Below are 16367 nucleotides of genomic sequence, written 5' to 3'. Positions count from 1 at the left end.
ACCAACAAAAGCAGGAAAGGAAAACATGAAAACCACTATGAACAATTTGTGAACACAGGCAACACACAAGGGACGGGTGAAAGCAAATGCCATGCTAGCGGTGGCTGTGGCTCAGAGTTAAAGCCAACTCCTTGTTATCAGAAGGTTGTTGGTTCGATTTCCCTGGTCTGCATGTTGAAGTGTCCTTGGGAAAGATGCTGAACCCCAAACTGCTCCTGATGTGCCTTGGTTGGCACCTTGCATGGCAGCCACCACCATCAGCGTATCAATGTATGTATTTATAACCATAAATGATTTTTACAGTGTATTTTTTCCCTTTTTTGAGATAAACTAGTTGGAAATCACCAACTTAAAAAAGACAAATAGATAACCTACATATGTATAGTACAAACCTACTAAATAAATGAGTGGTTTTGACTTTAATGTGGGCTTTAACTTGCAGTTTAATATTCACTGCACACCTGCAGCAAGGGACGCAAGAGAAGCATGATATTCATGGTGATATTAAGTCTGAATTTCACTGGGAGAAAGTCTAACCTGACACTTCAACACTCGCAAGTACATGACAGAAAAAAAAAAAAAAAAAAACGTTGCCAGCCACAAATTGCCGTGGTGTATTTTCAGTGATTATGTGTCAAAACAGAAGTCTAATCTCCCAACGGCATGGAAGAAACATTCGAGATTAAGTTTAATTTAGCTGCTGCTCCTGTGATTTGTTACATCATTTCCCTCAACAGGGTTATCTCTGCCTCCCACTGATACAACAATGGTCTTCAGAACATCTCATGCTGTCAGTTTGCCACTTCTCGATACGGCTCTAATGAAAACAACTCCAGACTCTGGGCACCTGCGCCAACTCATGAAATCAGCCACAAGGATCACCTTGTCCCCAGAGACTATCACTGTGAACACGTAAAATGTGTCCTAGACCTGCTCATAAATAACCATACAGCCTCACTTAATTTGCCCGCCGCAATTGCTCGCGCTCAATAATTGCTGGTAATGGACAACTAAAAGCAGGTTTGATGTAAATGAAGTGGGATGAACACCTCAGTCACTCGCTAAATATTAAATTTAAAGCATTAGGATGGAGTTCTGGGGGGCAACAGGAGTGAATTAGACAATGGCTGTCTCTCTAATGAGCAGACCGGCACTGAAATCTTAATTATTGCCCACCTTAGAATAAATGTATCCACCCCCCCCCCTTTTTTTTTTTTACTACCGGCACATTTTCCTTGGCCTGGAACAGTAATCAATTTATAGTTTTTTTTTTAACGATGCATCTCCTACACTGTGGTGGTCGTCGAGGTGAATAGAGGAGAATTATTTTAGAAGGAGTAATGAGAAGCTGGAGACCTGTAAGAGGTGGCGGAGGAGGAGGAGGACGAGGAGGAAAGACAACCAGAAATATATAGAGTGTGGCAGCGGAAAGGTGGAGAGGTTGAGAAATGGTGGCATAATGAAAGCTGGGAGTGGTGAAGGGGGCATGGGAGTTTGGGGGGGGGGGGGAAGCTGCAAAAACAGAGAGGAGAGAGGCCAAGAGAGAGGAGGAGAGAGGTTGAGAAGACAGATTGAGTTGGACAGGCCGTGGAAGACTGTATAATGAGATATTCTACTGGGTACGCCTAGGTCTGTGCTGGCAGCAGGCTACATGTATCCTTGTCCAGTTTAAGTTTGAACCTCTCCTAGTTAAATTCTGCTCCCCCAGAACTACGAAGGACACGCGAGCTGCTGGGATTGGCATCTTAAAAGACTATTCTGGAAGCCTCGGGAAAACAGATCTGGATTCCTTTTCCTTGGCTGCACAAAAAAATAAAAAATAAAAAAAAGACTCTTTCCGCTTTCAGTGCTGCCCTTCAACTTCTGTCTGACAGCTAAAAAAAAAAAAAAAAAAAAAAAAAAAGCCATGTACGATGCTATTCGTATGCAGTGTGCAGCTAAGCAAAGGGGACATTTCTGAGTGCAGGTCGTTGCATTGTTAGCCTCACACCTGACCCCCCCCCTCCCCCAGAGTGGTGTGGGGAGCAGCTCAGTACAGTACAACTGATCTGATATTGTACTCGTCCTGAACTGGCCCCACACTGCCAGAATATAATAGAGGCATACAACATTTCTGCGAAAGACCTACACGAACGAATTTGTCATCGTATTAATATGTATATGGTCCGACTATCTACTATCGAGCTGGGAGGTCGAAAGGTTGATGGGTTGTTCTGCAGCGAGGTGAGACAGCTAAGGAGCCAGAGAGCGCTGCTCACGCTGCTCACGCTGCTCACGCTGCTCACGCTGCTCACGCTGCTCACGCTGCTCACGCTGCTCACGCTGCTCACGCTGCTCACGCTGCTCAGAGGGCTTTTTGACACCACCGGATATTTTTGACAAAATGTCTGTTGTTTTTTTTATGGCTTTATTGATAGTGCAATTTGAGAAGGTGAAAGGAAATAGGGGGAGTGACATGCAGGAAAGGGACCCAGGCCTGGAGTCAAACCCAGGTCCGCTGCAGAGCCTCGGCACCTAAGACGCCTGCTTTACCAACTGAGCTAAACGCGTTGTTAGATGAGCTGAGCTCACGTCATAGGACACTAAACATGGCGGGGTAAACATTGGGGTTGATAGTAAGATACTTTTACCAAAGTCATGAAATTGTGAAGTCATTGCCACACAAATACTGGAAACCGCAGCCAACAGTTTCTTTAAACACCTTAAGCAATAAAATGTGAAACAACTTCTTTTTGCGTCAGTGTTGCTCCCACATTCCAACATGATGCACACGAACACACCGAAGTTGGAGGAACAACTTCCGGGCTTGGGAGGAGGGACCACCCGAGAAGCAGAGGAGTTCACTAGTGGCAACTAAACCAAATACTTTTGATGAAACATTGGGAGTATTTCCAACTGTGTTAGAGACGTGTAGGTCAAAACATGATATTTCCCTAACCCTAACCAAGTGCCTAAACCTAATCAGACCATGAGTACATCAATGTCACAAAATAAAATAACAACATTTGAAACTCAAAAACAGGTATGGCATAAAGACGTGACGTTTTAACACATCCCTGGTGCAGAAAACCCACAGTGCTAACCTTTCCTCCGGCAGTTGGGTTGGTAGTGGACTGTACTCTCAGACACCATGAGTGCTGTACCTGCCACCGTTAAAGACAGCAGCACTGCAGGATAAGTGCAATAAATGACTCCTGATTTAGGTGAAAGGCTGTAAAGTATTTCCACCACGTTGAGTTTAATGACATTTTTTTTCTTTTTTACTTCACTTGATCTCTGTGAGAGACAGAGGCTGTGTTGCGTGTCACTGTGGATGTGTGTGTTTACCTCACTGACGGCGACGTAGTATCTCGGCTGCTGGAAGCTTGGCGCGTTGTCGTTGCGGTCTCGAACAACGATGCGGACTTCGTGTAAAATCACAGTTCCTACCAGCTCATTGGTGCACTGGACCTGCACCACGATGGACTGAATGTACGAGGGGGGCTGGCATGGGAAAAGAAAAAGGAAAATATATATGGTTAAAAGAAAGCGCTCAGTAATGATAAATAATATGAAAATGAGAATAAAACAAAAATAAAAACTAGCACAGACGACCGCCCGCCTCTTTATGTTGCACTTTTTGTGCCAACTCAGACTCTCAGGAACTTCTGCTGGATTAATTTATAGACAAACGCAGCAGGAGCCTGGTTGCTTTCCAGTCGAGATGAAGCTAAAACTTTTTCCCTCTCGAAAAGCAAATGCTGGAGAGAGAGAGAGAGAGCCACTTTATCTTTTTTCATGTGAAAAAAAGAGAGAAAAAAAAGTAGGACCGAAGAAACCAGGAGGTATTATCTCCATCTTCTGGAACACTAAACCCAATGTGCTTTTAATTTTGAAAAAAAACAAAAAACAAAAACAAAAAAACAGTAGCAGTGTCATGTTATCATGCACTCATCATTCTAGCTTGTATATATATATATATATATATATATATATATATATATATATATATATATATATATATATATATATATATATATATATATATATATATATATACACACACACACATAAACTGTTTGTGATAATAGACTAAAATAAAAGTTTTGTTGCCTTACATCTCTATCCAGAACCCGTCCGGTGCTGTTAAGGTAAAGAGCTTGTTTTGAGGGGTCGAGGATCACCCAGTGGTCGTAGTTATCCCTTAGGGACAGAGAGATGGTACGATCCGGACCCTCGGCCACGCCATTTATCTGCATGTTCTCCACCAGTAACGTTCCTGAGAATACAACACAAACAATCATGAAGGGAGAGCTCCTGGAAATGGAGTATGATTCAGGTAACTTCTGCAGAGAAATTGTTATTGGACTTTATCAGTGAAAGAAATGGAAACAGAAGAGGACTCTTTGCTTTTGTTGTGTCCTCAATAAATCATATATCGGGGAATTATGGTTAGGTTGACGCCAAGGTCAATCAGATGGGAGACGCACACAGGCGGAGAAGGCAGAGAGACTAAAAAGCATGTGGAACTCTGCAAAATTAAATTAATTATGGCAGATAAGATTTGGAGCCTATTCTGTTTGACTTCGATGTAGCAATACCTGGAACACCAGCTGGATAAAACACAGGCTAAAAAAAAAAATCAACACTTTGGAGAAAAACATGCTGGGACACGGCAAACACTTTAATGAGTCCAACGCTTCCATCTGCATGATATTTCACAAGAAAAACCCTCAAAAGAAATAAAAGTAAACATTTTAATAAGACAGTCAGCACGGACGGAAGACATCTTCCATTTAACACAATCAACCGTGGGCGAAGAAGCAATTTTGAAAAGGAACAGAAAAGGGGAGAGGCTGAGAAATATAAACAGCGAGATGAGACACCATTTAAATAGAAGCTGTCAGCTGTATATTTTCAAGAGGTCGCATGTAACATCTCAATCAACACATGGACAGGAAGGAGGTAGAGTGGAGGAAGGTACGGTTTTCTGAGGAGGTTTCTGAAGTTTTAAGAGAAAAGTTCAGATTGAGAGCTTCATAGGAACATTCTGACGTCACTGGTGACTGACACCGGTGATAAAGACAACACGCTGCTGCCAAACAACAAAGTGTAGGGGTTGGCCAATGCACCTCCTGCACCTGAATTGGCTGCCTCTTTAACATGGAAATCACTGGAAATCACTCATTGTGCAATAATTGTATTTATACTTGATAGAGTTCACATGCTAATGTGCGTGTTTAATCAGTTTCATAAACTAATGCAAGCTCTTTCGGATGTAAATACACCAGCGTACCCTGTCAGGGGTCATTTTAATCTGTGAGAACGGGGCGAAAAAAAAAAAGCACCTGAGAAGCAGAAAAACTTTAAATAGCTTGACTCTGCTCCAAATACTTTCGAGAGCCATTACCAGCCCCTACTTGCTGCATTATTAATCAAAAACAACCATCATGAGGCAGAACAAAAAAAAAAAAAACCCTTCCTTGTGGCACATTGTTATTACACGTTGCAGGTTTTCAGCCTGAGACACGAACTCCTGCGTGTTTGCATGCACCCGCCGTTGGTTTGTGAGTTGGAGAAAGAGATTGCTGAAGAATTTAACTTGGCATCTGCCCTTTAACAGATGATATCACACATAGATCAGTACTGACGAACAAATCAACAAACTGGCACTGAGGCCGCTTGTCCTCTAGACTGTCACCAATGACACAACAAACCACTGTGTGTGTGTATGTGTGTGCGTGTGTGCGCATGTGTGTGAGAGAGTAAGTGAGTGAGAGAGCGGTAAAGGTAGATAAGAAAGACAAAAAAAAACATATTTGAAAAAGTTGAGGACTGTGTGTGTGTGTGTGTGTGTGTGTGTGTGTGTGTGTGTGCGTGCGTGTTGCTCGTAAACTTCACTTTCCCTCCACGTGCGCACACACATAAAACAACGCTTGGCGCCGACTGATCTAGTATTTGATCTGCAAGACATAAAATTGGGTCATGGCCTCCTGCGCTACCATGGAAACCGTGTCAAACGCCTCGCTGTGATTCGCTGATGTTAAATAAACGGTGGAAGTTTAATGAAACTGGTTTTCTCTCTGTGAGAAACGGGAGAGAAAATGGAATTCGTTAAGGGAGTTTCATCCCTTTTCCATCTTCTGGCTTCCTCTCTTCTGGTTTTCTGCTTCCGTCTTGTAAAATTTTTATTTTTAATTTTTTTGTCAAACTACAGGCAAAGAAGAAAAAGGGGGATAGGGCCTACACCTTGTGTGACTGTTTCCAATTTAATTCCGTGGACCATATAATACAAATGGGCTCTTTTATGCGGTGACCTCACCTCATAGGAGGTGTGACTGAGTACAGCGGTGAGCCACGCCTGATTAGATTGACCTATGTGTTAAAGCATACAGGCAGAAGGGCGGGGGCGGGGGCTCGCAGCAACATGGACGGCGGAGGAGAAAGATGTGTCCAAGAAACGGACGCGCGAAGAGCAATTGGAGGGCACGAAATGAAAATGAGGAAGACAGCAGGGGAGAGTGAGGTGAGGAAGACTGGGTTGACTGAGAGGCTGATATGAAGGGAAGAGCAAAAGGGAATATCAAGAGAAAATGAGCATTGTGGCGGCGCATTAATAGAATTTTTACAGGACATTAGCTTAACTGAATGTGCCCGGGTGTCAGCCAGGTAACACGAGCCACGGGCTGAAAAAGTACTCATCGCATCTGCCTGTTACGTTAGCTCTCGTGGGCGGAGGAGGGGGGGGAAGACCTGAGATAATTTAACCACGGGAATTAATTCACTGAAGGGAAAGATGAGCTGCAAATGAAGCGATTATGATCAATACCTTTTCACATCGACAGTGCATCACAGGGCTCCATGGAGGTGAGGGTCGAACGCTCGATCAGCCACTTGTGGATTTCCTGTTTTGTTGCTTGAATTTTGTCTTTGTGCATTTGCATTTGAGCCCTGTTTTGGTTTAGCGTGATGGTAGTACGCTTATTCAGAGAAGATCCCTACTATTTATGTGGGAGTTGGGTAAATGTTGAAGTTAGCAACAGCAATTGGTTAGCTTTGCTTTGGTGGCTACAAAAACTGTAACACAGACAAACAAGTAGCCTGGCTTCGTCCAAGGTTTTTACACTTATGTTTTCGTCTGGATTAAACCAAACAAGATATGATACGATAATTTAGCAGATTTATTGTTAGTTTAATTTTTACCGTACAGACATTACCCTTATTTTGGATTCCCCAATCCTCTTGGGGAAAGGGAATTACAAACCCTTGCCCTGAACTTAATCCCCTAACCGTAACATACCGTATTGGTCAAATGTACTGTATATGTAATGTTTTCAAGTAGAATAATCTAATTTTTCTTAATTTAAAGGGATATTCCAGTCTAAATTTAATCCATGGTCTAACACACCATGTCACCAAGTAAGATCCCCCCTCGAGAGATCAAGTTTGCAGACCACTAGCTTACGTAGTTTTAGCAACTTCAGAAATGACCGCACAATGACAATACATTGCAGTATATGCCTCCAACAAGAAACGGTCATCTATCTAAAACTTAGTAAGCTAGTGGTGTGCAAACTTGATCTCTTGGGGGGGGTCTTACTCAGTGTCATGGTGTGTTAAACCATGGTAAAAACTTTCACCGGAATATCCCTTTAAGCAGTGTTAAAGTAATAAATCAATGAGAAGTACGGTCATTTTCTCATAAGCCTAGATTAAATGTGCTTTTTTTTTTTTTTGCAACCAGTGGGGTCGCCCCCTCCTGGCCTTTGGAGGGAGAATGCAGGTTTCAGACCCAGAAGCTTTGCACCCATGTTAGACGGACATTGGGGATAATGAGTCAGTGTTTTGTTCAAAACATAATTTCACGCCGGCCCCGAGCGACCAGGAATCTGTAATTCATATCAGCCATCTGACAAAAACAAGTGCCACTACATCCACCGCCTCCTGTGTTGTCTTGTCACCAGTTTCTCAGGAGGGATGAAAAGAAGAGAGCTCATACACAGAGTCACAGAAAAAAATAATCTAGGTGCGAGGCTTCTTACAGCCCACCAAATTATAGATTCGGTCTTTCCATTTCATCCAGTCTGGTGGGAGGTTAATTAATGTTTTGTGTTCGCACAACATGTGGGATAGAGGCTTACTGATAACCCCGTCCAGCGTGGGTGAAGGGTTTCCACCGGCTAAAGCAACGCTGAGGCTCATCTTCGATCAAATGACAGAAAAATACCAAGCCAGGCACATCCGGTAAATTAAATTAGAATATAGTACAGTGTATGCTGGGAATTAATATTTTAGAAAAAGGCCGGCGGCAGTCCTGTTTTTTCACTTCATCTGAAAATTGTAGTTAAAAGGTGGGGGGGGGGGAAGAAGGCGAACAAGAAGCCTCAGGTGTGTTTACCAGAAAAGAGGGAAAGAATTTGTACCTTATCTTATCATTGGCGCTTTTGGCAGCTCTGATTTAATCTTCATGACCAGATTGATGATTGCGTCATTACAAATCTGAAGACATTATGTGATTGTTTTTTTTGTATTTCCATGATTACTTTAACCCTAATATAGACTTGAGACGGAAAAAAAAACAAAACAACTTCAGCAAGTATATTTTGTTGCTAGAACTAATAGCCGGGACACTTTTTTCCCCAATCCGTGTGGGATAATAAATATTTATTTGGCTTCTGGACTCCTACAGCGTCTTCAGCGTCATGCTAGATTATCATTTACAGCAGAAGCCTAATAATGTTAGAGCAGTGAGCGAGGGTGACTGCAAACCATTACATGCAATTTGTATGGTGATATAACATGTATTATCTGCAAAATGATACATTTAATGCATGAGGGGGTACATTATGGTATTGTGAAGAGCAGAGACATCAATATCTGTGCCTGTGTGTGTGTGTGTACCACTCCCACACCTATCCACTCATTGTAATCACCCTTTTACTGAATATTATTAAAATCACATGCCTAATTTCAATATTATCTCCTTATTTGGCATTTTCCTGGGGGGGATTCTGCTAACTTGTATATCGTTACTCTTTGTCTCTCCCTCCTCTTCTCTCTCTCTCTCTCTCTCTCTCTCTCCCACCACTCTGCCTTCTTTTCATTCCTCGAGTCTCTCTCTCTCTCCCCCTTTGCCAACGTGAACCCAAGATAATCACCCTAAAGCGAGATTCTCTATTAAATCTGTAACACACTCTCACAGCCACAGAGCAATACGTGGCATTATGCATACAAAGCATTCTGATGCTAAATTATTCTTCGACAGCCCTGTTAGGGAGATTAGCGTGCGAACACACACACACTTGTACTTATGGTCGGCGTACAATGAACAAATCTGCACAAAGACAGGCAAACCATGCAATGCACAGATTCTTGATTCTAGACAACAACATGCACACATAGTGGGTTTCATCACCATCCAACTGCAAACCACTCTTCTGTTTTTTTCTTCATGCACAGGAGTCAACCAATTAAAACAATCTTAATTATTTCTGCAATTTATTGTTTCCACTGGGTGTGTGTTTCCTTATTTTTGTAAAATCTTATTTTTGTCAACCAACTTTCCCAGTTTCAGCTCAACTTGCTCATTTGAGTCCCTCTCAACAGTATCCTCTCACTGTCTGGCCATCGAAATCAAGCGAGAGGAGGCAATAAAAATGTTGATATGGTCATCTGAGTGACCTCGGATTGAGCGCACTCACAGCATTTAGCGCCAGTGATTTGCCAGCCAGTATATTGCCCTGGGTTGTGCCTCTCAGGCTACTGCCTAAACCTTTGGTGAGCGCATACAGTAACAGCAGCCTGAAAGTGAAACCTGCAGACACGACTCAGGGCTGAACAGAAAGTTCAGGGCCTGTGTGTGTGCGCTGCCTGTTAACCTTTGCACTGAAACATTGAGAAACGCAGACAATTTCTCATGCACAGTCAACACGGTTGGGTGGATGATTGGAAACTCAAGTCCTCCATGTAATTACCGGTCCCAGGCCATTGTGTGCATCCAGTAAACACTCTTCTGAATGAAGAATGTGCTATAAGAACGCAGCAGAAATTGAAAAAAAAAAAAAAAAACAGGACAAATAGGAGGACGGATAGCTTAATAGGATGCATTAAGCCATCAACAGATTCAGACATGCCAGCAGGGTGGATGGAAGGCACGGCTCTCCTCTCTGTCGGGTGTTGCTATGCTAATCTCTGGTTACGTCAGTTAGGCTTACAGTGCTGAGGACTCACAATTTAAAACTTTGTTAAAAAAGCAGACATGGCAAACACTGTGACAGGTCAGTAATCTAAAACGCTGGAGATAAGACGGTGATTTAACCACACAGACCAGCTCGTCTGTGTACAGTTCACCTTCCCCTGCAAGATTTAATGGCCTTCATCGAGGCCAACATAAGCTTTAATTTACTTGTGACCAAAGTAGGGATTAAACTCATCAATTAAATTGTGATACCTCCACGAAAAAGCCTCCTCTGAGCCTCATATAAACATGCATACACACACACACCTGCACTTTAACACACTTCTAAAGGAGACTCTGGGACTGTGTTTGTTTATACCCTCAACAGTCTAAATGGTGCAGCCATCAAACCAGGAACCACTAATTAGCTAAGAATGTCTTTGAGCTAACAGTGTGAGCCAACTCCGGAAACAAAAAGACAGTTTCCTTTGGTGCTCAGATAAAAAAGGTGTCTGAGAGCTCGGGCAGCCTTATTTCTGTTTGTCAAGGTGGCAGAAGCCAAATCAGGAGTTTATTACTGATAAATGTCCAGCACCTGTCATTTTTTGTTCAACTTTGGCACCCATTTGCAACACAACCACTTGACACATAACGTCAGTGTCTGGGAAACCAAAAATGATTGATTACACGTACTAAAAAAAATCTCTGGGTAAAACTGGCTAAAAACTCCCAAACATAAGATTGTTTTGAAACCAAATACAACTCCCCTCACTCCCATCAGAGAAAAAGTAGTCATTGGAGCTGATTCATATTAGAGGAGTAATTAGACATTTTGGGACATGTGCTAATTTGCTGTCTCGCTGAGAGTTTCATGAGAAGATCTATTCCACTCTTTATGCCTGTTTAATATGAAGAGACAGCCAGCAGCTGTTAGTGTAGCCTAGCATAAAGCCTAGAAACAGACACACAGCTAGCTTGGCTTTGTCCAAACACATGAAATCTGCCTTTCAGCACCTGTAAAGGTAAATAATTAACACGTTTTTATCTTGTTTGTATAATCTGTGCAAAAAAATGACTTTGAATTTGAGATTCTTGGGCCCAAACCTGATCCAAGTTTTACCCCTACCCCTCGTTTTTGAGTGAACGCCTTGCCCTTCAGAACAGACGTTCAGGGTCATCAGTTACATTGTTACTGGACATTTCCAACATCGTGTCTTCCACTGTGGATAATTACCACAATGCCATTTGCCATTTACCCGATGGAGATAGAAAAGCATGGATTCTCAAAGAAAGACAAAAAAAAGACAAAAAAAGAGCACTGTTACATCACCTGCTGTTAATGTCAGCAGTGCTTTATGGGCTAATATTAACAGCCCCTGTCTGCACTGATGTGAGAGGAGTGATACCAAGTTCAGTAACATCACATGCCATCAAAGGGTCAACTGCGACATTGGAATACGTGAAAATGTGTGACTATCATGCAAAAATCCGTGATAACAATGTAATATTAGCAAGCAAGCTTGTTAGCTACTGAGAAATCAGCAAACTGGTTGAGGGTTTTTCTATGCTCGTCACAAAGACAAGGACCCTGGTACACTGACACGGCAGACGGTTGCCGTAATCCTTAGTTCGAAGTGTGCCTCAGAGAAATACTTGTTAACATTTTCTCCCTAGCCCTCAATCCAAACATGAATCGGGACACCCTACCTCTAGATATGTACGAGCAAAATGTGTGGTCGTAGCGCTGCAAAGGGTGTGTTGGGATTGGGCCTTAGAGAATTGTATACAGGACTCTTTCTTGGTTGGGTGCAGGGTTCCTGACTTCAGGAAGACGTTAAAAGCTCTCTCCCTGTTTCCATTCTTTATGCCAAGCCAAGCCAAGTTAACCTCCTGGCTGCAGCATCACATTCATACACGAATGATACTTTCTTATGCGACCCTCCACAAGAGAATAAATAAACACATTTCCCAACCTCTCAAACTCTTCCTTTAAGTGCACCTTATCCAAAATGCCACGTTTCTGTGACATGCGCACAAAGAAAGATACAAAGACGCTCAGATCTTGTTGTTTGTGGTTGTTTATGCTCGCACACCGTGATTTAGCACAAAGCAAATGACCTCGTGTCTCATCTTGCGGGAGAGGGATCAGACTCCAGCTATGACACGACTTGCGCTGAGCTCATGAATATTAATGAGTGCAGGTTACATGCCACGCCAATCAGCGTCTGCTGAAAAAGGTCAAGATCACCCGACAGTGTTTGTTTAACAACCGGTAAAGGGTGATGACTATCTTAAAAAAAAAAAAAAAAAACTTCTAAGGAGGTCACGCTGAGGGTTACAGAGAAGTAAACACACACACAAAAATAGGAATACTTTACCGTTGGGGCTTTCTTCATCTATGGCAACGATGGTGGCAGGAGGACCCGATCGAGACAGTTTACATTCTGGGAGAGAGTGAGAAAAAAAAGAGAAAAACTTAGAGTTAAGATTGGTCTCGGCTGGGGTTTCACTGCTTTATGTGCGCTGTAGAAAAACCTGTGAAGCGTGCGGATGATTTCACTTGATTAATGTTAGTATTCAGAAGGATTTTAAAGTGGTTGTATGGGAGGCAACGGCACAGTGCAGAAAGTAATAATGGCGTAATTGGATGAGGGAAGGGCTGAGGTAAAAGGGGGGTCAGAAAAAGTAAGTCAAGTAAAAAAAAAAGAAAGTAATGTATAAACGTAAACAACACGGCTTAGAGACGCTGCGAGGACAACAGCGATAACTACACAGCCGTAAGTTAAGGGTTAGATTGGTGGAGCGAATCGAGAGCTTATTAACCCTATTGGTCTCTCCACACTGAGGAGGCAGGCAGAGGAATCATAATTGGAATGAAATGTAGTAAAAAAAAAAGAAAAAAGGGGGAGGGGGTGAGGTAAGGGAGGCGAGACATGACAGTGAGGAGAGGCTAGTGCCCATTTTTGTACCCAGCAGCAGCAACGACAGACGTTAACACCCCCCCCAACCATCTCTGCAGGGTTAGCTGAGGTTAATAAACTAGCAGCATGCCTGAGCACACAGTTAACAGAGGTAAAGAAAAGGACATAGTTCTTACCCTCGTATTGCCAGTCTGTAGTTCGAGACAGCCACATCCCACCAGGAAGGAGGAGGAAGGACAGGAGAAGAGAGGGAAGTTCGGAGCCGAGAGGAAGAAGGGGAAAAAAAAGAGAAGAGGAACACATGAAAGACAAGAATGAGTCGTCAGAGACAAGCAAGGCGAGAACATGACAAAAAAAAGAAGAGGAGAGCGCACGGTCAAACGTGACGTGCTGTGAGAAGGGTTTGAAGTTCCGAAAACCAAAAAAAAAAGCCGCCGCCCTCACTCACTGTAGAGAGAAACAGCGCTGACATTCAACGACCGCGTGCAAGGACGCACTCCAACCACACAGGCAAAAGTTGGCGCCGAAGTCAGGCAAAGCTCAGCGGATGCTGTTCACCGTGGCTACTCGGGCGAAATCTCTTAATACATTCATTCAGTGAATTGTATTAAGCATAGACGGAGCCAGTGCCTTGACACAAACACCTCGGCATCTGGCTGGACAACAATCTTCACTCCAAGCATTTCATTAAAACACTTTATGCAAATTTGAGAGAACAGCTTTTACGTTTTTCTGTGCAGAGGCTGAAATTAATTACTGAAATGTGGCTGGATGAATTAGAATGTGAAAATTTGTATTCTAATCTGTTTTGGATCATGGAGCTGCAATGCACTGAAATCCCCACCGCTGACCACCACTCAGCGAGAGAACATTTTTTTGATTTGATTGACATGATTTTATAGCTTCTTATTAACAAATCGCTGCGAGTGAATCGTGGCGTTGAACTTCTGTTTTTGCAAAAATATACGTTCGACCAATAAAAATCAGATAAGTCAAGAGCAATAGGTGGCCTGAGGTCATTTAGCAGTTGATACTGTTACTTAGTATCAAATTTGGGGTCCAGAGGGAACCCAGTGGGACTCGTTCACAAAATGTAAATGAGCTTAAGACCAACTGTGATTGCGAAGTACACAAAAATATGATTTCCCCCTCAACCATACCCAAGTGTTTTTTTGTGTCTAAACATCAACAATCCTCAAGAAAAAGCATTATGGGTTAAGTTGGAACCTAATAGAACAAAGTTTCAGCAGATCTGTGGTTTGGAGAAATGTACAATCATATTTATTCTAGTGACCGGGTTGCAGTTTAAGGATTCACCGTATGGCAGCCCTAAACCGTAAGAACCCACCACTACTATCTTACCGTAAGGTGGGTAGGCTATCTTGAATGTAGTTCATTCTTCTATTCTAGCATGTGATCCTGTATTTTACCTTTTATACACTGTATCTTTACCTGTCCTGTTTGCTAACATCGCCATGCATCTCAGCACTGTAAAATGAGGCTACCTCGTCGAAGGTCTTGCGAACGATAATAAAAGCTTCTGGTAGGATTCTCCTCCTCGCTTTCCTCCTTTCCGTCTTTGGCAGCGCAGGGAAACACAAAAACACCCACATTCACCGGATAGAGCAACATTACTGCACAGCTCTCGAAGACGGCTGGGGAGGAAAAAAAAAAAAACCCACAGGGAGGGAGGCTGGAAGACAGATATCTGCTCACCTAGAAAATAAACTTCATGGAACAATGATCGGACTTTCTCTCGCTCTCTCTCCCTCCCTGTCTGTCACTCTCTTTGCCCTCTCTCTTCCCCTCCGTGATTAAGCATTACAGCTGCGAGACATCATAGATTGTCACAGGATTCATTGGTATTGTGTCTTGTTTTGTGCTATGAGAGACGGTATTGAATGTTCCCATGTATAGATTAAACTGTCCTAGGGCTCTGAATTAGTTTATCGTGATGCTGAAAATGATTAGTTTTCCAATTTGTCATGCTGAGACGGAGGCAAAAGAGTGTTTTCCTTGCTCACAGGCCTGCTGATTTAAAGATTCAGAACGTTGGATTTAGAAGGGGCTATTGGCATAAGGGATATAATATACATAATCATGTTTTGTGTAGTGTATAATCATCTGAAAATGAGAGTCGTTTTGTTTCAGTTTCCCTTAGAATGAACTGATTATGTCTACATAGTGAGCGAGGCTGCCATGTTGCACTGCCACGTTTTGACAGTATCCCAGGATGGACAATCACTGGCTCGAGATGTTCGTTGGTTGTTTTAGTGGCCACCGTAGGGAAGAATGAGAGGAGTGGTATTATGTTGGTTGCAATCGGTGACACCGCCACTAAGTGCGACACACTGGATCTTTAAAACTGACCATCAAACCGAGCCACATGCTAGCTTGTGCACATAACATTTTACAGATACATAGTTGGATTTGGAGGTGCTGCTGGGTAGAGCTGTTTCCTCCTACTACCAGTCTTTACACTAAGCTAAGCTTCATATGCAACTAAAACAGCACAACAGCATACCTCGACCAAGGCCTGGCATTATCCTTTTATATAAACTCAGATACCAGCTACATAAATGTGCAAGGTTTTTCCTCATCAAGATCTATGCATTATTCTCAGAGAGAGTAATGAAATCACCCATATACGCCCTCAATGTTAAAGAAAGTGGGGGGAAATATGCTGGATCTGTCCCTTTATCTGAGTCTGCACCCAAGGTTAATGTGGGCTGTTCTGGGCCTCGGCCCGTCCTCACTCCAAGTTTCATGGAAACCAACCAACCAACCAACCAACCAACCAACCAACCAACCAACCAACCAACTAACCGACCGACCGACCGACCGACCGACCGACAGTGAAGAAACATAACCTCTCTAGCAAAGGTAACACTCATGAGAGTGGAGTTGATCCGCCCTATCCAGCTCTTGGTAAGAACAACACTAAATACTAAATTTTACCCAGAAGGCCAACTACTGCATGACAGTTAAAGGTTTATTTACAAAACCCTGACAAATGAACACTCCCTCAAGCAAAAAGGGTTTAACTTGTACAAACATCACTGTAAAAGTGCTTATTGTTAATGCTAAAAGCCTGTTTGCCAGTGTTGGATACTGAAGGAAACTGATGATACCGAACATTCTGCTGATACATTCAATAAAAGGAAGTTGAACATGAACGTATGTTTCCTGGTTATGTTGAAAACATCCTGTAAGCATCATTTTTTTTAAAAAAAAACATCCCAGCTAATGCAAATCAACCGTATATGAACCTAATTGATAAGCAACTGTGT

At 42.7% G+C, this 16367-nt stretch overlaps 1 protein-coding gene across 15 annotated transcripts in view; it reads right to left on the bottom strand.

Moving 5' to 3' along the window:
* Window positions 1-16367, bottom strand: part of LOC119009836 (protocadherin-15-like) — a 201995-nt gene that overhangs the window by 131869 nt on the left and 53759 nt on the right. For 12 of the 15 annotated variants that reach the window (XM_037081501.1, XM_037081502.1, XM_037081517.1 and 9 more), the window contains 5 exons: window positions 14583-14732; window positions 13254-13268; window positions 12535-12600; window positions 4098-4258; window positions 3328-3483 (listed from right to left, as the gene is read on the bottom strand). In XM_037081501.1, coding sequence (XP_036937396.1) covers window positions 3328-3483; window positions 4098-4258; window positions 12535-12600; window positions 13254-13268; window positions 14583-14732 — 548 coding nt within the window. The remainder of the gene's footprint in view (window positions 1-3327; window positions 3484-4097; window positions 4259-12534; window positions 12601-13253; window positions 13269-14582; window positions 14733-16367) is intronic. The other 3 variants (XM_037081506.1, XM_037081513.1, XM_037081507.1) reach the window with 2 other exon arrangements.

This window comes from Acanthopagrus latus, chromosome 20 (assembly GCF_904848185.1).
Source record: "Acanthopagrus latus isolate v.2019 chromosome 20, fAcaLat1.1, whole genome shotgun sequence".
Classification (NCBI taxonomy): Eukaryota; Metazoa; Chordata; class Actinopteri; order Spariformes; family Sparidae; genus Acanthopagrus; species Acanthopagrus latus.
The sequence above is the reverse complement of the archived record's forward strand: the minus strand, read 5'-3'. Positions and strand labels throughout refer to the sequence as shown.